The 22,732-nt window shown below is 41.6% G+C and overlaps 1 protein-coding gene across 1 annotated transcript in view; it reads left to right on the top strand.

The window, feature by feature from the left end:
• ADAMTS17 (ADAM metallopeptidase with thrombospondin type 1 motif 17) overlaps nt 1–22,732 on the top strand; it is a 196,480-nt gene that overhangs the window by 75,086 nt on the left and 98,662 nt on the right. The window contains exons 9-10 of the mRNA XM_074916879.1: nt 20,089–20,229; nt 21,533–21,683. Of these exons, the coding sequence (XP_074772980.1) occupies nt 20,089–20,229; nt 21,533–21,683 (292 nt within the window). The remainder of the gene's footprint in view (nt 1–20,088; nt 20,230–21,532; nt 21,684–22,732) is intronic.

Raw genomic sequence — 22,732 nt, 5'->3', positions numbered from 1 at the left:
ATTATTTGATCAACAGAAAGAAATCATATAACTTGATCTATCAGCTCAGTCACAGCTAACGAACACACTTTGAACACTGACTGGAAAGAACAGCAAAGAACGTGATAATTCCTAGTCTGACAGAAATTTGCAGAATGAAATTACTGGGTACTTTCTGAAGGTGATTTTGAAGACTTTTTTAAGCTGCCTTTTTACAGGCAGCTTTAAAAAGTCTTCAAAAAACTAAAATTGACTGAAAGAGTCACCTGCATCATCTTAGTGCAGTTAATTAGTTAACCCAAAGATCAGCATTCACATTCACTGCTTTCCAGGCTAATATGCATGCACTTACAAGAGTTACGAGCTTTTTTTGCTTTCCATTGACATAATTTTGGTTGCACTGTGTCACAGTTAGACTGTGTAAGGTACAGAATTAGACCAGGAACAAATTTATACAGAGACAAGGGCTGTACCTATGGGATTTTCAAGTACTCCTTCTTTTAGCCTCTCTGGATGGAAGGTGGGAAATCCCACCATTGTTCCTTTAATAACAAGTTGTGTCTAAGTTTTGTCTGCACTCTTCTGGACTCCCTACAGTTTATGTGTCGTATCTTCCTTTCCTACAGTAACAACTATTTGACAGCTAAGTCAGAACCGATGTACCGTGTTCACATTCTGGCCAATCTCATTCCATGACAAATAATTATTTTATGGCAATATATTTCAAAGTTGCATGAAGGATATTTAGGATACTACCAAAAATGACAAGATGAAAATGAATCTCCTGTTCACCCTTCAGTGACACCATGGGCAGCTGAGCCAAACCGAGGGTGGTTTCAGCAGAAATGAAGGACATTTGGTTTTGGTTTTATTTAAATTGTGTGCCAAGACGTTAAACTGAGTCTAAACTTAATAACAAATTAACCTGTGGGTAATGTTAAGGGAAATTCAGCACTCATCTTTGGATGGGCCAAGAGCAAGAGGGAAAAATACTTGAGCTTCAGAAAATCCAGCTGTGTAAAAGAGTGAGACTGGTCTGCCCTGGTGTTTGCCAAGTTTCTCAGCAGAGCTGTCAAGCTTCCTTCTAATAATGCCTTGCAAAAAATCCACAACATAAATAGGGGATGTAATGCTTTCAGATACAGCTCTCCATCTGTGCAGAAAATAACAAACTCCATTTTATTTTCTGAGTGCAGTTTTGGTAGTAAGACCATAACGTCCTTTCTCTGCTGGTTTTCTTTCTTTCCCTCCATCTTGGAAAACTATTTCAAGAGGAGGGTATGAGATGTCTAAAGCTGTTGACAGGGGGTGACTTGGGTTCAGTACCCTGGAGGATCTGGACAGTGAGTATGTTATTGTGCAGAGAATCTTCTGCTTCAGAATAATCGTAGATCCCGTTGTGGGGAGAGATGGAGAACTTAAATGAATATTGCAGGTGAAGAAGGACAAATGACAAAGGACTGTATTTTCTAGCAGAACTGTCTCACAAGCTACTTTACTTGAAGAGAGTAGAATAGGCTCAGACAAGAGAGACTGGGAAGAATCCTGAGTACAAGAGGAGTGTGAAAGGTCTGTAAGAGCCAGTCTAGGAACCTAAGGTGTCTGGGGCTGGGGAATGTAGTGCTCTGAAGGCACATGAGACAGGAGTCTCCAACTGAAGCATGTTGATTAGAAGGTTAAAGAAGCTGCTGGCAGGATTCTGCTGCCACAGGTATTTGGGGATATGTTCCATTTCACAGTGAGTTGCAATTCTCTGTCACACACTGGAACAAGCCCTCCAGCCTTTCTGTCCTCTGTTCCCTTGCTTAAGCCCAGCCATAAGCGTGCACAATCAAACCCCAGTGTGCCAAATCAAAACAGAGGGGAAAAAATATTATCTCTCTCTCAGCACCCAACCCAAGCATCAAAATCATCTCTACTGTCATCCACCAGTGTCCTAGTTACTTATTTCAGAGTATGGTCAACTTACTGGTGCTTTTCTGGCCTTGAAGTCAGCAGGAGTCTTTTCATTGACCTTACTAGGTGTCAGGCTCTTCCCTATTCTTCTGGTTTTAAACTGCAACAGGATGCTCTGAGCAGTCCTGTTTCAGCATGTCTTGTGCAAACAGAAGGATTGTTTGCAGACTTTACCTCGAGTTTACAGACTCGTAGTTTTTAAGTGAAATGTAAGGAAACCCATTGTGAAGATGAAGAAGCTGATGTGAGATTCAGGTTTTAAAATTAAAACCAAGGAAAACTAGGTGCAAGTTTCTTAAAAAAAAAAAATCAAATCAAATCAAAACTTACATCCATACTGGCAAAAGTATAAATTTTGGAGAGCCATAATTGTGAGCTTTACTGAAGGCTGATTTCCTTATGAGTGTAGAAAAGCTGAGATTTATTACTTCTTGCCCTAAGACTAACAAATGTCTGTGAAGATCACAAGACCAGTTTGGCATTCACAGATTTTTTCTGATGTAGACTTTGGAAAAAGTGAATGGATTACTAATTGATGTGTCAGATTTAGGAATCTGCCACTAATGTCATTTGGACTCACTGCAAAAAACACTATTATGGACAGCTGCACTGTGAAAACATGGAGACATTAAATAGGTCCATTGCAGTGATGCTTATAGGTCCTATAAAAGTTAATCTTCAGGTTTAACCTATAGAGTTGTTGTTGCTCAATGATTGGGTGAGTGATATAACTTTTCTCTGTTGTATTTATATCTTCAAATCTGGAGCAGTAATTGTGGTCCATGGACACAAAGGGAGCATCCATTTGTATTTAGATACAATTATTCCTACAAAGAGTCCAGGAGAAGAATTTTGCTGTTACAAAATGGTAAGAGGCAGGGTAGAGACCACTGAATATATGATGAGGCTGCAAATTATAAACTTCTTACTATACAAGACAGGATCCTCAGCAAGCCACTTTCCTTCATTCAGCATGGGCAATAGCAGATGTCTTTTAAAATAACACACTTTAATGTAACCATAGTTGGTTGGATTTTATCCAGGGATTGCTGGGTGGAGTACCGTGTTCTGACCTATACAGAAGGGAAGACAGAGACCACAGTGGGCCCTGAAGTTTTAAAACGTCTAAGTCCAAGGTCTTCGTATTATAAACAGCTTAATATGCTGGATACTTTCTTATTCTCATCTTTCTTCAGACTAGCAGGGCATCTCCATCAGTATGACCTTGAAAATGCCCTACTGTTGTCACCAGGATCTGAATGGTGCTTCCCTCCTCCTCCATGAACTGCACCAGTGTGAAGCTAATCTGAGATTCATACCCCAAAGACCACCCTGAACAGCTGTGACTTTGGGGAAAAGAGTGCCACTTCCCCCTCCCCTGGTTCTCTTTTTGCCTACAGCAGTGTCATTGTTACCATTTTCAAGTCATTCTCCAAAGAAAAAGGCAAATAAGCCTTTTAAACAAAAGCTGGGATTCATCCTTATATCCGTTATCCCCTAAATGAAGCGGGTGTGCTGTAGCCAGTGGTTTTTCAGGACAACAATGCCAGCTTTGTTGCCATTCCTGTTTCTTTCAACAGCCTCAGCTTTCCTGTTGTGGGATGGGGGGCAGGCTTGGGTGAGGAGGGAAGATTCCCATTCATGAGCTAGCGAAACCTGGCACTGCCTAGATGGTGAGAGAATAGCCGGAGGTGGTATGGCTGGAAGCCACACCGTGTCAGATGCCCTTAAGAAAGTGAATCAAAATCAACTGACAATAAGCAAGATGCAGTCGTTGCCAACAGTCTGAAACCGCATGGCCTCAAACTTGAAGCTGAAACAGATGAGGACAAAAACGAGTCCAAAGGTAAAAAGCCTATAGTGCACAAACCAAACAGCTCTGGAATCAGGCAGGAGAAGAGTTTAAAATCATCAGGTTTCTGTCCAGTATGGTTATTTGCTTTAGATGTTAAGTGTTGATAGATGTAACTTGGTTAAAATTACTTTAGGGTGCATAATTATTTGCTGCATAATTAAGTATAGCCTTTGTTCTGTGTCTCAAGCAATAGTGGTGTTGCAGGTAAGGGAAAAGCACTGCCTGGATGTTCCCTTCATGGCCTGAGATTTATGCTAATAGACTTGTGAATAAGATAACCTGCCCGTTCTGTCTAGTGCAGCACCCAGCAGAGAGATTCTGTCATGCAAATAGTTGTAAGGCAGAATGAAAATATTGCAGACTGAAGGGGAATGTGCAATGAGCAGATCCAAGAGGTACAGAATAACGCCCTGTGACAACTTACTCTGGGAAAGCCAGGTCAGTGTGGTGCAGGCATACAGGCTTAATTCCTAAGAACCAAACAGGAAATTAACAGCCCCCTTTCTCCCCCACCTTGCAATTTAGAAAGATTTGGTCATAATGCATTTTAAAAATGAAGTTTCATGTGAAAGCTGAGGACCACCACAGTGAATAGGACACAGATCTGACCAGTCAGGTAGTGCTGCAGAGTGCACACTATGCTGATATAAAACTCTTCGTTTTTTTTTTCTTAAACAGTCTCTTTTGTGATTCCAGTCAGCGCAGTGCCAGCAACAATGGAGCCAGCCAGCCAAATCATGGTGGTGGTGCAAGGGGAGTGGTTCTGGAAACCATATAAAAACAGGAGGTCCTTTACTACAAATTCTCTCATTTTATTCTGGGATTATAACATTTAGGTGCAGGATGTGGGAGCTAAGAAAAAAACCAACAACCCTCTTTGTCCTTTTTAGAGCAGCGCACTGTAGTCTAGCCTTGAACATGCAGCCCTACTGGTGTAGGCAGCTCAGGGTAGTTTCTATCCTGGCTGACTTTAAACATTAACTCTATTTTTCAAAAAAGCTCACATTTGAGCTTCCTTTTCTGGTCTGTGTTGCTCTTTTGACCATTTACATTGCAATGATGGAAAATGCAAGGATTTCTTTGTAGCATTTGTAAAGAGCTAGTTTTTAGAAGTATGAGCAAAGCAACCGGTAGGATCTTTGAGTGTTATGGTGCTGACAGCGAGATCAGTCACAGAAAAGAAGGCAGACCTTGCAACTGCTGTTTGAAGTGTAGCGGAGGCATGAGTTACTCCCACGTTTATCAGGCAGGTTCTGCCTGACCTGAATTTCTGTGGAACGTTTTTCTTCATTGCTATTGCAAAAGTACACCAATTAATTGCCAGGAAGCAGTCTGTCCCCAGATTACTTCTGACCTCCCAAAAGACATTAAAACCAACATTACTAAAGTTGCAGAATCAAACATGTAGAAGCACCAAAGTCTCAGTTTCAGGGTTATCTGGACAATTTTAACTCAAGTCCCTCTGTCCTTCAAGTGAGGCCAAATTTCTATGGGTAGGGTAGTATTTCAGCATGTAGTTAAAGATTCTAGCTTAACACATGCCCACAGGCATCTTATTCACTCCTGTGCATGAATGTTTTACTAGAGAGAGACCTTGAAAAGAGGTGTCCATCTTGGGCTTGTAGGGTAGTATCCATTTATGTGATGGCTCAGAGATGCAGCCTGTGGCTGGCGGGATCTGTCTGGTGACTGAATAAACCCCTCCAATGGCACTGCTGGCAGTTTGGATGTAGATTGTGTCTTGTGGTAGAGAGCTGTGGCACAGTTCCCTCTGTGCCTTTGTAAAACCCTGTGTGGCTGTTTTGACCATGTTGCAAAAGACAATGTGTTGGAACTCACATGTCTGCATTTGTGGGGTTGAAAATCAAGGTCAGTTGGATCCCAAGGAGGGCTGGAGCCAGAGGCAATCCCATGCAAGCTTTACTCTAGTCAGCTTAGGTACTAGTCCCTGTTGCTGCCCCAAGACTTCCTGAGTAGCTGGGTAGTTTGATTCAAGCAGTTACTGCCCCAGCTATATTCAACTAGTGCCAGCACTCTCCATTTTAAGCCTCACAGGAGTATGTCGCTGTTCCAATCTATTGCAGTCTCAGGATTACTGGGAGTGACTGACTGCCATGTAGACATACCCTGAGGCTGGCCAAAAATGCTGGCAACAGTCCGTACCCACCCTGGAGCTGCTAATTTTATTTTCTGCCATTTGTGTTGTAAATCTGTTGTGGAATGTCTCTCTCTGTTCCCAGGCTCCCTTTTCTTGTTCCCCTCCTCCCAGGTTTCATTCTTCTTCCACAGATAATTGCAAGCACATTTTCACAGTTAAGTTGCCCTTCTCTGTACAACTCTGAAAGGATATAATGGAACACTGCCTGTTTCATTATATATGTTTGTACATCATAATTGATATGATCTAGTCAAAGCAATTATTTAATGACATACTCTAGTTTTGAGAGAGAACGAGGTATAGCCTAATATTTCAGGAGATGCTTCTTTCACTTTTGCTAACACAGAGGGGTCTGTTTTAGATTAAAAAAATTCTTATGTACCTAAGTAGCTTGATATTAGTAGCTTGGTAATAGCTTTTTGAAAACTGTGTCCTAAATCAGTTAAAAGGAAGCAGAGAGCAAAGATATAGGTCTGAACATATGTAAAAAAAAAAAGTAGGGGAGACTTCTGCAAGCATGGATGGTTTGACCTGAGGAAGAGGTAGTGATGGAGCACCACTAAGCAGAAGGTGTGTTTGCCCAACATAATACGGAACATGATACCCAAGGAAGTTAATTTGAATCCCAAAAGTAGAATATTCCTGTTGTATTAAACTTGTCTGGGCAAGTTGTTTTTTTCAATGACAGTAGGTTATCACATAGAGAATAATTGCATAAAGAAAATTACATACAGAAATCACATAAAGAAAAAGAAGATTGGGAAGGAGAAATGGAGAAGTTCAAGCAGTATCATGTGCCAGTCTCTGGATAATAGGCCCGGTTTTGGGTGGGAGTTTCGAGCTTTATGAAAAACTGCAAGATATGTACAGGTATGGAACCTGCTAATCCTAGCATGGTGGTGGGGTACCTTCCCTCTATCATGCGTATCATTTCTCACCCTTGTATCTTCCAAGTTTTATAGTTTATTTATAGTACTGGAGTGTAACCACATTGGAACTGGGCGTGGGAATGTCCACTTTCTGGACTTGTGGCAACCAGTAGCATGGTTCTGGGCAAAGGTTTCTATGGTTTTACTCTACACTTTGTGAAGGATGTTTGTATAATCCCTAGTGAAGCAACGTTCTCTTCCAGTCCCTCTAATTTCCTTGGTTTTGAACATCTTGTACAGCTTTATTTAACATAAAACTGCACCAAACAGGCAAACAACAGTCATTTAGAAACTCACAGACAACATCATTTTCATTTAATCAATAGCTTTATGGCTTTGCCTGCTATGTCTTTTTTTTTTGAAGGCTTATTCTGCTGAGTAAGTCAAGGCCATGTTAAATAGCTGGGCCATAATGATTTGGCAAATACTGCATATACTTCCGGCTACAAGGGTTCTGGTTTCATACTTCATTGGCTTTGCTGGCAACAGCCTTGTGCACCCAGTGACCCAAAGCATAGGGACAGTACAAGTCTCCATTGTGCAACCTCTACAGTACATACCAACACAGGAAATACTAAGTTTGCAAGTGCCATTTACCAAATAATAATTTGTTTTTATACAAGGGGAGCAATCTAGCTGAAATATTTACTTTTCCACTAGCAGTTGGGTTCCAATAGCCTGTAACCCATGCTGCCTGCCTGGCCTGCCGAGTTCAACAGGTTCCAGGTGAAAATGACTGCAGAGCTGGGGAAGGTGATAAATCCCAGACTGTCACTTGGAAAAGCCTTTGGTAGTAACTCAGCAACAGCAATGCCAGTGGAAATGTTGCGTCTGAAAATGTGGTTCCCTTTACTGTTGTGTCAGTGGAAGGCTGCACTTAGTGAAACCAAGTTGGCTGCTTCTTGGCCAACAGTTGTGTTGGGGAATAAAATTCAGCAAAAAGTTTACTAGACAAATGAAATAAACAGGCCTGCTTTGTTCTCACTGATCCCTTTCCATTTGCAAAACCCTCTCTACATCAGATGCCGGGCCTCTTTCCACTGCTGGATCCAAACCAGCAGGGAGTTTGTCATCTATGTCTTTACTTGAACCTCAGTTTCCAAAAAAGAGAAGAATAACTCACAGTTTTCTCAGTTTTCTGCTGAGGTAAAACAAATCAAAGCGAAAGGATCTGACCATAATGGGTTGTTCTCACTTGCTTGAAAAGTTTCCTTTCTGCTGAGCTCTAACTAGCTTAGGGTGTTGAGTCTTAAAAATGAGCATTTTTTACAGTACCTTCTCTATCTGCTCCAAAGTCCACTGAGACGCTTTTGTACGCCACATCTTACTCCGATATGAGACAGCTTGACCTTTCAGAAATTTCTGATGTCCACCCTGTGGTAGCTGACTCTTACCCGCCAGTGGGAGTCCAAAGCCTGCCTGTCTCTTCCACCTGCTACCAACTGGGCTCCCTTCATACCACCCTGCTGTTTTCCAGCATCACTCCAGAGATAGCTAATGAAATGGCAGGTTTCTAATCTAGTGCTTTAAATACTCATTTTCATTATCTACATCAAAACTAGACAGGGTAAAGAAATGTTCCCTAGGAACAGTTTGCTTCTTAGTTTACGTAGTCCTTATACTTAGGAGAAGTATCTTTCCTTCAGAGGAAAAGCGCAACTTCCTTTCTTCCTCTTAAACACACAACCACTAGGACTTTTCAGTGAGTAAATTCTTTTCTGTCTACCGCCTCTTTTATCTCAGGTAAAGCTGCTTACTATGTAGCATAGGATAGATTTAGCCTGAGAGGGCAGAATTCTTCCCTAGTATCCATCATGAGCCAGCATGGTCATCAACAGTCAATTTTTGATCAAAATGCAGATTACCTGGATTTAGTAGCTTTACAGTAATGTGGCAAACTGGGTTTTCTTACAGGAGCATTATAATAATGACTTGTCTTCTGCTTTTCTGCTTGTGTGCACAAGCATGAACTCCCATCTACTCATTTTGTCATCCTCTTCATTGGGTATATTTTTTCACTTCTTTCTCCATTATTTCACTCTGTTATTGACACCTTTTCAATACTAATCCAGATACAACCCCAAGGCTCCTCCCCATTCAAAGAAAAAACCCAACTTGTTTGTTTAGAAAAATATATTAATATTTTATTTTTATCCCTTGAGTACCACAATACATACCTGCAGCTCATTCTGTAATTTTTATGGTGGTTGTTGGAGTAACCATACCAGGTTTGCGAAGTGTGTTATTGTAGGCAACACCTCTGAGTATGATGTACAGAATCACATGAGAAAAACTCCTACATGGTCTCCAGAAAGCTGTCAGCAGTTAAATGACATGTATGCTGCACCTCTTAGCAACTAAAGACCCTCTAAAGAGATATCTTCTTATGAAGATAACAGACTGTTTCTCTGTAATTTGTCTTCACATTAACATGTTCAAGCCAAAATTATTCAAAGCGAGAGTATTTTTTTTTAAGTAGCTTTTTACTTTCTTCATGTGGCATTCTTAGGCAATATGAAAGCAAACTTGGCTTCATTAGCCTTGAGGTTTGCAGGCAACCAGGCACACCCACTACCCAAAGAATTCCACTTCAGTATTGGTCTGAACATATCATTTCCAAATTGCTTTGATACCAAGCCATAATTTGCAACGTTCCTGTTTGATATCAAGTCTCTCCCTGCTGATCAAATGATTGAGACTAAGTGAGATAGCGTGCTGAGCTTTTAAAACCATTTATGAACAGCCAAGGCCAGATGGTTCTGGGATTATGAATTATTTTCCCAGCTGCACCATTATGACATATCCCAAGAGTTTAAGGAGCTGGTATATAGAAGCAGCGTTACAGGAAACAAAGTTTCCATAAGGATGGGGAGCACTCCTGAGTGATGGAAGTGCCTGTGACAAGGATACCACTGAGAATGCCATGTCATTATAGGAAATGTCTTCAGCTGAACTACTGCAGACTGATCCATTGCTAGATTATAACTGCAACTAGTAGAACTGGATCATGCATTTCCTATGCAACTTTTTTTCTAGACAGTTTGGGGGGTTTTCTCATTCTTGCAAGCAAAAGAGGGCACCCAAGTTTGTTACTGTTCACTAGTTACCTGTCTTTTTAGTGAATCAGTGTAAGAAGGTCACATAGGATAGATTTCTTCTTGCACTGAATCTGCAAGCCCACAGTGATTGGCAGCGTAGACCAAGAAAGAAGAATAAAAGAAAGGGGCTGAAAAATACTTCTTTCTGTGGAAAGGACTTCTTGCTGCTCTGGGAACCATAAAGCATGTATCCACTGGCTTGTCTGGGGACTTCAGAAGACTTGATGCTGGTAGAAATATATATATATATATATATATATATTACAGTTACTTCACACCTCTTTGTCTTTTGATATTGGCCATCTCCTCATTCCCACCTCCAGGAATGGAGAATTCATCTCCCAGTGTGGGGAAGGCAGCCAGCATTCCTGACTCCTCCAGTGCACTTCCCAGGCTGCCCCGCTTCCCCCAGCGCTCGGCAGTGGGTGGCTTCCTGATGGGATAGAGTGTGGGACATTCGTGGTTACTTATGTTACACATATTTGCCAAATATGCTTCAATGTCTCTCCCTTCCTGCATTTCTTTTAGGGTGTCTTGTGTTGCATCTCTTCGTTCAGGTTTGACCCTCAGTCATTAATGTAATTGACTGGAGGCTTTTACAGGAGTTTTGGAAAAGTGCACTCAAAACGGTTGGATGCAAGAGCTTCCCCTTAGGTTGCTAACACTTTGAGTGACAGCCTTGTCAGCTGTTCTTACTGAGCTTTTGTCTCTTCCTTAGTGGGTGGGAAATCTCACCCAGCTATCCCAGGGTTTTGTCTTTTTTCCACCCTACAATTTATATTCCCTTTTCATCTTCTGAGGAAATGCATGTCACATTTTCTGAGGTCTCATTCTCACCCACTTCAGGCAGTGCTGAAAACAAACAGCTTGTTACCCTTCAGCATGTTACTTCTGCGATGCACCAGGGTGCTTTCTGTGTGCAAGGAGCTACAGATGGAGCACAGCAGCCTCTGCTCACCAGAAAACAGAAATGAGCAGTCTCTCTGCCCACCACTGTTTCATTCATAGTCACTGTGCTCCTTCTGCCACAACTGCCTGTTTTCTGAAACCAGACTGAAGCGAGTGAGAGAGCAAGTATTTTTTATTTCCAGATAAAAGATTAAATCTTTTGGAGGGCAAGGAAACAGCTTAGTGCATACATTTTCATGAGGCCATTACACTTTGGCCCTCAGATAACTTTATTCTTGCTTTAGGGTTGCAGCTCAGCTGTGATCATGACAACTAGCCAGTGTCTCTTCATTGATAGCTTGGGAGAAGTGATTCTCAGTAAAGAGGCCCTGGTGCACGTTTTACAATGAGTATTTTTTTATATATCTCAGTTTACCTCTTCAACAGGGGTTGGACTGTTAAAGCAGTCCTTGGCTCTTACTGATGCTGTTGTGTTAGAAACCTGTTGCCTCTGTGTGTTGTGGGCATCTATCAGGGCATGTGAAAGAGTTAAGAAGTTTAGAAATGCTGAGCAGGTGGTTGGATGACTCTCATGGAGATGGGGTAGTGCTCTGGGGAGTAAAGGGGCCAGGAGTCTACATGCTGTGTGATGTTAAGGCCCAATAGGACTAAAAAAGAAAGGCTGCAGTGTAAGTCATTGTATGCACTGGTCAACATGAAGGATAGTGAAATTGTTACTGTAAGCGCAAGTGTGCTGAGCTCCTGACCTGCTGGGAGGGTGTGAGGGCAGAGAAGGAGCATTCTGAGCCCTGGGCAGTCATTCCCATGTGATGTTGGGCAGTGCTCATGTGATTGGATTCATTGCACGAGCCTTTCCTGCATTTCCATTGCCTGTGTAGGTTGAGGTGGGTCCCTGCTGCATCAGCACGGCCAGGCTGGACCACTATGTCCACTTTTGAGTCCTTATGCAGTAGGGGAGTGGCCATTACACACTCACCTCTGATAACTGAGAGTTTTACCTTACTTTATATCTTTAAAAGTAATTTTTCAGAGAGACAGGATTCTAAACAGGATAAGACTCCACCTGTGCTGAGAGTTGGTCCTCAATGGTTTCCACTGTGCTGTGTAATCACAGTCCTTTCTGAGTCTGAGTGCCTGCTACTGCTGGAGCTGCTCGGGGTGACAGCTCTCATGTTCAAAGATTTGTGTTGGATACTACATGGGACTTGGAAAGGAATGAGCATTAAGATCAGAAGGAAGAAGGGTGTTTTCCTGAGGTAACACTACCTTTTCAGTGTGGAGTTTCTGCCAAGGTTATTTGTACATATATTGATCAACTTTAGCTTTTTCTAGGACTTTGTATTTGGTGGAGCACTCATTTTTCTGCCACAAAGTACAGGACTCCCTGTAGTCTCAGAAGCTGCTGATTCTTGCCAGAAACACTGTGAAGCTTTTTCAGGAAAAGGTTGCTATGCTGGGATCACATCCTACAAATTAGATGCAGTGGAGGCAGGCCATTGGAACGGTGTTTGGTTGCATTGCAACTGGATTCCTTCATCTTACCAAACGTCTTGGAATACATCAGGCAGTGCCTCCCTGCTGTGAATCAGCCACTCTGCAAAAGAGGCAAGGATTCTCCGGAGAGAATCGCATGAGCAAATGTCCACTGGAAAAAGTAGTCAGTGGTGTGAACATGTTATATTATTACTGGGGAGAAGGTCATAAGATGATTCACCCTGTTCTTCATGGCCTTCATCTCACTTCATTCAAACCATATAAAAGGACTGTTGTTGATGTCAGTGGGGTTTGGCCAGCTCTGTCACAGGTATCCAGGACCATGTAGGCAGAAGGCTTTTAGATGAAACGTTTGAGCAAGTAAAAGGCCACACTGCCTGTTCCAGCCATGTCAGTCTCTCATGTGTGCTATCTGTCCCTTGCGGCACAAGCTCATGCTTGCTGCCTTCCAGATTCCATGGCAAAAGAACTAATTCTTTTTAAATGAAAACCATATCATAAAGGGCTGGATCTGTCATGCAGCTGAATAAACCACAGCTTTCCACACTGTTATTCACCATAGGCATTTGTGTGTTCTCACTCGCTGTTGTTGACTTCTTGGTTGTTTGATGAGTAGATAACCATATAAAATATCTGGTTACTTCGTTATTGGTGAGTGACATAAACTTGGTTATGAAAGCAAGAGTCCAATAGCCATGGCTCCCTTTAAATCTTGTCTCTTCTGATAAAATAACCCCAGTAGTTCAGCACCCATCCTGAACACCCCTGTTCTAGATAACATTATGTACACAATGACCATCTTTCATTACTTCAGATGCTTTAAGTAGGGTCATCTCCCTTTCTTCATCACAGCTTCCCAGAGTACCTCCTGACAGCTTCTGAAATAGTTGAGTTATATTTAAGCCACTGTGTTTACATGTTTGAAAAACACAAGGTGAAAAAGCCTGTTTCCCATTAATCCAACAGTCTTAGTGACCGTTGTTTTTGTAAGAAGGTTATGCAAGCTGTTTCATTGCCTCCTCCCCCAGCTCAGCTCACCTCAGCATTTCCCGAGCATTCGTTAGTTTGCCCTCCATCCAAGCCTTACTTGGACTACCTGCTGACCCCTCTGGCTATCTCTGCCTCTCTTCAGTTGCTTTGCAGATGCATCACCTTCCTAGGTCAGTGGCTTAAACTTACTGTCCTAATTTTGCACTGCAGCTCCTATTATAATTCCAGTTCTAATGAACAACTCCGTTTCACTTCTGCCTCTGTTATGCCTTTATTCTCAACTGGTTGGAAACCTCATAACTTGCAAGATATCAGCATTTTATATTGAAATGTTAAACATGTTGAACCAGTTCAGAAGTAGGCATCTTTCCAGTGATGCAGCTTCAATTTCAAACGTTAATAAAAATTCCTAACATTATATTTGATTTGGGACTGGATGGCTCACAGGCTTGACTATGTGATGTACTGTCTCCCACTTCTAAGTTGCTGGTTCAAATCCAGCCCAAGTCAGTAGCTGCTGAGAACTGTTGACGTACATTCTCTGCTTAGTGACCTATATTGATGTGAGTTTAATGGCTGTGTTCAATGCTCTTGGCTGTCAGCCATGTACCCCATATATATGCACCACTTCCATACTAGCATCTTCCTTTGTGGTTGAGATTGGATGGACTATAGAGGCAGGACTCCCTTCTCAACCATTCATGGAGACCCGATAGGAAGTGGGAAGGGGGAGGAATTTTGTCCTTCAGTTATGTCCTTTATATGGATAAACAGATGACATTTGTGCCAACAGCGTGTCGAAATAGCAGGCTTTCCGCGGGGCACTGTCATCCTGCCCACACTGAAATGTCAGAGCAGATAAATTACAGCTCCCCTTCTCCCTTCCCTCTTACACTATGTGACGATGTTGTCCAGTCTGCCCTCCCTTTGCATTTATATTTCTCCAGTGGGGTTTAGAAAGAAATCCTGTGCTTAATCCTGGCTCTGCAGTTAATGCTAGATTACCTCTGCGTGAGTCATGGCAAGCTGGGTCACAGGGAATGACTTCTCGCATATGCTCTTTTGAGAAGGTCAGTAGTGACCTACCCTGCTGTGATGTGCAACTCCTGGTACTGCATATAGCTCTTAGCAATTCACTGTTTCCTTGCAGAAACAGAGCCTTTTAGAGAACATCTGCAGGCTGAGGCATCTGTTATAAACACAGGTAGAGAACAAAAGATCAGCCAAGAATGTAAAAACCTTAGTGGCCTCACTGAGCTGAAAAGCAAGAGATATCACTGCCTTCTCCTGTCCCCCTCTATATTTGGGACATTGCTGGAACAGGCCCTTTGCTCAATTCCTTGAGCCTGTGTTGGTCTTCAGGGAAGTGGCCCCAAGGAGCTCTTCCTTTTTAATGTCTTGCTGAGCTTACACAGTTGAAGCCATTTGTGTGTTGGTTCTTCAGGAAAAGAAAGTCTTTCCCTTGGATTTCTCAGTCTGTAGAAGGGAAAGGGAGACCACCATCCTCATTTCCTTCTTGGTAGCTGGACGGCCTCACTGTCCTTTGGAGAAATGTTGACTGAGGTTAGTGCCAGTTTTGCAGAGAGCAATCAATCGTGTGTCGTGCAGAAGTTTAAGAAGCAGCCGGGCTGACAGCCAGGTCACCTTGGGTAGCCTTGCTAGTCCTGGGTGTCACTCGTTTCTAAAGTGAACCAGTATTTGACTCACCCTGAATTATTTGCAGACAAATGGAATGGTTTGGCTTTCACAGGGAAGCTGTGGAGTTATTAGCAGCTAGCTGAAGTGCTTATTTGAAACAGAGGGATTGTAGAAGCTCATGGTGTTTCCACTTCTGGATGTGGTTTTTTTCAGGCTTCCCTTCTTCATCATTCTTCCACTTGCTACCCTCTTTCTGCCTTTGTCTGAAGAAAAGCTCTTTTTTTACTGCTGATGGTATTTTCTATCAAACTTGCCCCCACTTCCTAATCTCTCCCCACTCCCCAAAGGGGGAGTGTATGATAATAGTCCTGGGGATTTCTCAAGTGGTCTGTCACCAGCCACAAAGTTGCAGCTGTTGAAAAAATTTCAAAGCATCTCCTAAAACAGTTCCCCAGCCCTTGGTGTTTTCCTTTAACTCGGATTTGGGACTTTAATAGGAAACCTATCAAGAGTCATAGTGTTTCTGATGAAGATTTGTATACATGACCTTAAGAACTTGGAGGTGCAACGCACAGTGCGTTGAAGGCAGTAGGAGGCTTTCCACAGGCTTTGGTGGGCTTTGGCTCAGGCTTTTAAAGAATAACAGGAAACATTGGAAAACGCACCAAGGATAAACAGAACAGTTTAGTTACATTAACTGTCTAGAGAAGCTCCACTAATGACCGAAACAAACAAAGCAAGTGCATTTATTTAGCATTGCTGTAGGAAAACAAACGGCTGTTAATTGCATTTAGCTAAAAAGGGTTACACAAGAAATTGGCCAGCTCCGTCCCATGGTGTAATTTGGTATCCTGACCCAGTTCTGATTGCTGTGTGGATTCTGATGGGGAATAGTGTCCTGGAAAGGAGCACAGACTTAAGAGAGGCCAGGGCTTTGAGAGACTGCATACTATTTTTTATTCGTAGCAATCCTACTTTAAAATCTCATTCTACAAAAAGCAGCATCAAAGAGATCTGTCGCTGCTGCCTCCCTGTGACTACTGATAACATTTGTCTTGCTGTGATTATGTTAATGGTCAAAACTCAAACTTGGTCAGTCAGCTCGTTTCTCAACTCACATATGATGAGCAACAATAAATATGCTGCAGGACTCCTTTGGTGACACACCTTAGTGTCTTTGATAACCAATGCATTATTTATATTAGAAAATAATCTGGAGTGTGAAGCCAGAGTCTCATTGTGCTTACTCTGAATAAACACAGAATGAAAGGAGCTTATGAGCTGACAGTCTAAGCTGTTCTTGCTTGCCTTTGGGGAATCTCATTGTCTTCAGGAAGGGAGAATGTGATGAACTGAAGGCTGAAATTTACTCTGTGCTTAGAATGGAGCTAGTGACTGTGGTGGTAGTAACAGCACAAAGGGAAATCAAGTCCTGCTCATCTAACAGCTCTGCTGGCTTTACAGTGTAAAGGATAACATGCAGCATGTGTTTGTTGCTCCTGATAAAATGGACAGTTATGACTCAGAGAGCACAGAGGGCAGTGGATTTGCACGGTAATGTAGTGCCATTTTGACATTCCTACTTCTAATCTAAGAGCCGTTCTTAACAGCTCTTTTTTCAAGATCTGTTCATGTAAGAATAGAACTCCTTCCAAGGCAGAATATTTCAAGAGACTGATTATCTGCTTCTAATTCCATGTGAACTTCTGAATAGCAGGTAAGATTAGATGATCACAAAGAAAATGCAAAGTACTGAATCAGCGTTTGCACTGCTGTTTAGTACAAACACATAATGCTCTGTCTGATTTATTTCTGTTAAAAGGAGAGGGACTATTCATTAGTGAAAAGAATCAGCATGGCATTACATTTACTATGTGTTTAGGAAAAACTGATCCCTTTGATGTAGCTGGAGACCCTTGAACTTCAGAAAAGAATGTGTTAGCATGCTAGGGTATGCCTTAGTCCTGCAGGTCATTTAATCCTTTCCTCAAGTGAGTCATTGTAGGGTAAAGTAGATGCTGGGAAAAGTTCTGCACTGCCAATTAAAACAGGCTCCAAAGGTGTTGCTGGTTTCATTCTACCAGAAACTCATCACAGAGAGGCCAGTAGAGGTTGCCTATGTACCTTGAGGCCAGATCCCAAGCTAATATAAACTGGCATGGTTCTTTTGACTTAGCAGAGCTCCTTTGCTTTATACCAATAGCTCAGGCTCAGTTCCTTTATGCTTATGACTTTTTAAAGAATCTCTGTTAAGAAATCAGGAATGATTCAGAAAGGTGTTGATTTCCGCACATGTAAGAATTGAACAGATTTCAGAAGCCTGTAAATAACTGAGATGTGAGTTCTGACTCAGTCTTTACAGAGAATACATCCTACCTGTCTCAAACACCCCTGCAAAATCAAAGATGGGTGATGAATATTAGTCTCAGCATTTCTCCTAGGCAGATACCTTTCAAGAGGTCAGGTTTAAAAGGAATTTGAGGACAGGAATGTACTAATCAGTAACCGTTACCCTTGTTGTTTGCCAAAAAAAAAAAAAAAAAGTCCCACTTTCAACAAATTTAACAAAGAATAAATGAAGTTAATCAGAAAGATAAGGCACTTAATTAACAACTCTAGACCAAACACTAGTCTTTTGTGGAAGAGATAAAATCAGGGAGCCTAAAACACTTGAAAAGTCAGGAAGATGGTTTGTTTTCACCCTTTTCAAGTGGAACAGCTGAGGTGCCGACCAGGAGGCCATTCAGGAAGCTGCCAGAATGGGAGGGCTGCCAAGTCCCAGCCCACAGAAGCCCTGACAGAGTAGAAACCTGAAGAGCCCAACTTGGAGTCTGAGCGCTCTGTGGCAGTCTGTGGAAGTCACAAGGCAGGCAAGTTGAAAGAAACCTTGGAAACCTGCCTCGTTTCCATTAGAAAAATTAACAGGATTGCTGTGTGCCCGCAAGCCTTCTAAACTGGCATTTTTGGGCAAACTTTCCTCTGGAAGATTTTCAGCAAGTTTACCTTGCTTTGTGGTAGTTAGCTCTTCCTTTCCTGACTTCAAGGAATACAAACTTTAGATGGGCTTATTTGCATTGGAGGAATACTGCTGGAACTTTCTTCTTAGCATGTGAAGAGTTTTCTCTGTGTGTAGAAACAACATGGGTAAAATATTTGGAGTGAAATCCAGGCTCCATTGAAGTCAATGGCAAAACTCCCATTCACTTCAGTGGAGCAGGAATTTCACTCTTTACTGTTTTGAAGTTAGAGTTACTAATAGACTGTTAAATTATTCCTGCGTGCATCAAACAAAATGTGCTTGATGTTAATGTTTCTGCTGTGTTCAAAAGCCACAAAGGTTTAAAAACAAGAATAACTGGGAACTTCTGAGTAAAAATTATGTTAAATGTAGTTTTGCTAGAAATAATAATGTCCCTGGAGATAAACCTAAAATAATAGACTCCACCATATAATCTTCACTTAAAGCTAAAAATAGCATAGATGGCGGTTTAATCTAAGCCATAATTATCAAACTGCTGAAGCCGGTTTTGGTTCATTGCAACTAGAAATGTACGTTGTGTTTATGCTGTGAACAGTTGAGTCCCAAAACTGGAGAGAAGCAAATCCAAGAGCATAGTCAGAAAGCAAACAGGAGCCTCTGATTTGTAGAGAAATAGCATGGATTAAAGACTCCAACACCATATTTAAAGGGACTGCTCCTGGCTTGCTTCGTCAGCCAGCTGGAGAAGTAGTGAGTTCCTATTAATCTGTGTTTTCAGCCCCAAACTGGTGACTGTTATTTTGCTAGAAGGTGACACTGGCCATACAAAGCACCTTTTGTCTGAAAGGTATTTTCCATTTCATGTTAGAACCAAAGGAAGAATGTTAACATTTCAAAATGTTATTATTCTGTATGATTTTTAAAAATGGTTCTAATGATCATATATAAGTAGGATGGAAAACCCTTAACTCACTTGTGCTGCCAGGCAGCATGGCACGATGTGCTGAGTGTGGGACTGCCAGTCAGGACTTATGATGTTTCACTGATGTAGCAGGTGAACTTGGTCACATCATTTATCCCTTCTTTGCTGGCCTGAAGGCTGTTCACAAGGGCTTGCCTCCAGCAGAGGAGTCTCACATTCCTAGAGTGGCAACAGATTTATTCTGAACAGTGATTTAGTGTTGCAGACCAATGGTAAAGACTCCACTAATGATAGAAAGGTCATGAGTGGAAAATTAGATGGAGGTTAAAGTAATACTTTTCTATTTCTGAATACTTTTTGAAATCCTCACTGAATATGTTTGAATTCCTTCATGTATGATTATACTACACAATCTGCTGATTGTTTAGATGGTTTTGCTGAGTATGTCATATTCTATTCTTGCTGAGAGTGGCATGGGGCAGTCTTGGTGCTAGTTTGGATGGTGGTTGCAAGGGCTTGATTCTGCCTCTCTGAGCATTGCTTTTACAGACTCATAGATTAATTTAGGTTGGAAGGGCCACTGGAGGTCATCCAATCCAACCCATCATTCAAGGATCAGCTTCGAAGGTAGATGAGAGAGAGCTTGCACGATACCACAAATTTAGAGAACTGTTTTTCCTAACAGTAGAGTTATTCCAAATTCACACTAACACAACAACAAAATTGGCCTATTAATTTGTATTGATATTAATTTGTTGAACATTCTCTCAGAATGGTTATAGGGACCATAGCCACTAGATTTGGGAAAGCAATCCAAAAATTTTAATAATTACTAGCTTTGATATTCTAGCAGATATCCTTCAGCTGTGCTACATCATTTCTCCAGGTTGACATCTCATGAACCCTCAAATAGTTACATTTCATAGTAGGAAAGTCTATAAGAAGTTTCAAATGCACAAGTACTAAAACCTTTGTGAAATTAAGGCAATGGATAAATTAAAGAATCCCCTAGTTCATTCATTAAACAGGTGCCCAGAGCAGTACATGAATGACACTGTGTTACATGTGCAGCCTGGTTTTGTTAATTGCTAAGAGTTTTATTACTAAGTCCAATGGGAAATGAGAAACCCACATAATAACTTGATAGGTTTTTTTGTCTTGTTTTGTTTTAATCAAACAGCATGGGAATGAGCCATGATGATGATCATCAACCCTGTGCAGGGAGGTCTCATATTATGTCTGGAGAATGGGTGAAGGGCAGGAACCCAAGTGACCTTTCCTGGTCTTCATGCAGCCGCGATGACCTTGAAAACTTCCTAAAGTAAGGATTGTGCTGATTATCAAGAATCCAATGTGTTATTTCAAAGTGAAAGTCTAACCAATTTTCCTTAAAAAAAAGTGTGTGCATGTGTCATTAGGTGTGCAAGTTTGAATCTATTTCCATTACAGTAGCCCCCTGAAAGCTGAGGTTTGCAGAGAGGCGGAAGAGTTATGTGCAGTTGTCAGTGTGCTGATAGCTTCTTAAAAACAGTCCCAGATCACCTTTATTTTACAAAAAATGTCCTTCATGTTTGCAATGACAGAAATCTGTGTGTAGGTGGCCTGAAAAAATCTCTGCTGTAGGATGCTGCCAGCTTTGTGCTGTGGCTTTTACTGTCATTATTGTTATTAAATAGCTTTTATTTTATGGAAACTTTACTTTGCCTGGAGGTAATTCTGATGTGTTTTCTCACTCCTCAGTGAGTACTGGTCATAAACAGTATACTATAAACTTCTTCCCCACTGCATCTGTATTTCAGTTCATCATATTCAACAGTTCAGGAAGGATTTCTGTCCTGCTGCTTGTTAACTCTCATGGACTATAGCAAGCACTGGAATTGTCTGAACTCTGTAATTGTGGTCTTAAACCCTGCAGTGCAGCTCTCTGACAAACAGCGTCTGGCACAGTGGCCAGTGCTTTTGTTGCTAGAAATGGGTTCAGCATGGAAAATTCCCCACTCCAGGGATTAGAGGTGGGAGAGAAATGAAAATAATGAAAGAAAATGGGGTATCTACTGTTACATTAAAGGCATGAAGTTGAAAAAGAAGTTGCGTCTGAACTCTGGTGCCTGATAAGAGGGGAGATGTCAAAGTGATACTCCAATTTGTAAAAGATTGTTGCGAAGGCAAAGGGAAAAATCTTTCCTTTATCTGTGATGGATAAGAAAAGAAGTCAAGGGCTTAAAATTCAGCTAGGGGGATACAGGTGAGACATGATAGAAGACTTTCCAGCTGTCATTGTAAGGCTCATGAAGCTTTCAACCAGATAGCCTAAGGGCAGAATTGAGTCTCCATCAGATTTTTAGGAACAGTTTAGACAAATATTTAACCCAGAGTGATGTGAATATAGTCAATTCTGCCTTGAGGCCTGTGGCCACTGATGAGTTCCCAAGGACCTTTCTATCCATAGTTTTCAATGATTTAGAAAGCTTCCAGATATATACTGGGAAAAAATCACCTATTTCACGTGAGGTCGTCAGATTTTTTGTTAAAGAGAGGACATCAGCTTCTCTACAGCAGTGATCTAACACTCCAGTTCAAAGGTGCTTTCCCTTAAAGGCCTATTTAATTCTTACACTCCACAGGTCCAAGGTCAGCACCTGTTTGCTGGTAACGGACCCCCGAAGCCAATACGCGGTGCGGCTCCCTCACAAGCTGCCTGGAATGCATTACAGTGCCGATGAACAGTGCCAGATACTTTTTGGGACCAATGCTACATTCTGTAAGAATATGGAGGTAAGAGCTCATGAGGTGTACCTGGAAGCAAGGTGGGAAGTGGAAGCAAAGCTGCCAAGCACTGGCAAAGAAAAAGTATCTATACTTTCCTCAGAACTACTTAATTGGATTTTCAGCATGTTCAGCACTGCTGATACAAAATCAGTAGTCAAACTCCCGTTGGCCTTCGTGTGAACAGCACATTCTTATACAGCCCTCCTCCTTTCCCCACACTGGTCTTGTTAATCTCCTAGAGCAGACCCAGAAAGAGTTTTATTTGTAGTTGGTCTTAATTTACAGACAGTTGTCTTTTGACACTGTTTTGCTCATGTACTCAGTAGAGATTATTTTGCTAGAAGTTCAGCTGAGGTGAAAGTTTCTTCTCACAAGATTGCTTCCCTAATTCCAGAGTCAGTTTAGATGACTGTCTGGATCTTTCAGTAGACCCCACCTTCAGCCTGCTACAATGTTCTTAGGAGTTGACTCTTAACTCTGTGCCAAGGAAATATTAATGACTGCTTGTTAATGAGGCCCTTCAGAGATTTGTACAGAATTAGGCTCCTTCTTGTGTGTTTTCTAAGTAACATGATGTTTAGTCAGGATTTGGGTGCAAAATGGCTTATATTACATGGTTGGCAAAATGGAAACACTGATTTTTGGTGTCTCTAGAAGTAGGTCATATTTGAGATGAGGCCGTCTGACTTGTCCTCTGGAATTTAGACAGCTAAACTTTTCCTTGCACATAATTAGATGTCTTCATTCTGACCAGAACTTGTCTGCATCCCATTTTAGATAGGGACTGAAGAAACACTTCTAGTGTGGCCTTGGAGATACCCAGAAGAAAGTCATGAGGCATCATGTCCTGTCACCAGCACCAGCTGGTAGCACTCTGTTCTATATAGACAGGCATGAAGTGGACAAGTTTCTTGCTGTTGTTAACCATTCATTTGTATTTTTTAGTTGTCCCTTATTCCTGTTCTGAACAATCTTGGGATCTTAAATCAGTGTTAACAAAGAAAATAATATTATCGGTGATAAGTGAGGTTTCTAAGTGCCAAATTACTAAAACT

The sequence above is a fragment of the Athene noctua genome, chromosome 13 (assembly GCF_965140245.1).
Source record: "Athene noctua chromosome 13, bAthNoc1.hap1.1, whole genome shotgun sequence".
Classification (NCBI taxonomy): Eukaryota; Metazoa; Chordata; class Aves; order Strigiformes; family Strigidae; genus Athene; species Athene noctua.
Note: the sequence above shows the minus strand (reverse complement) of the source record. Positions and strands in the feature narration are given on the sequence as shown.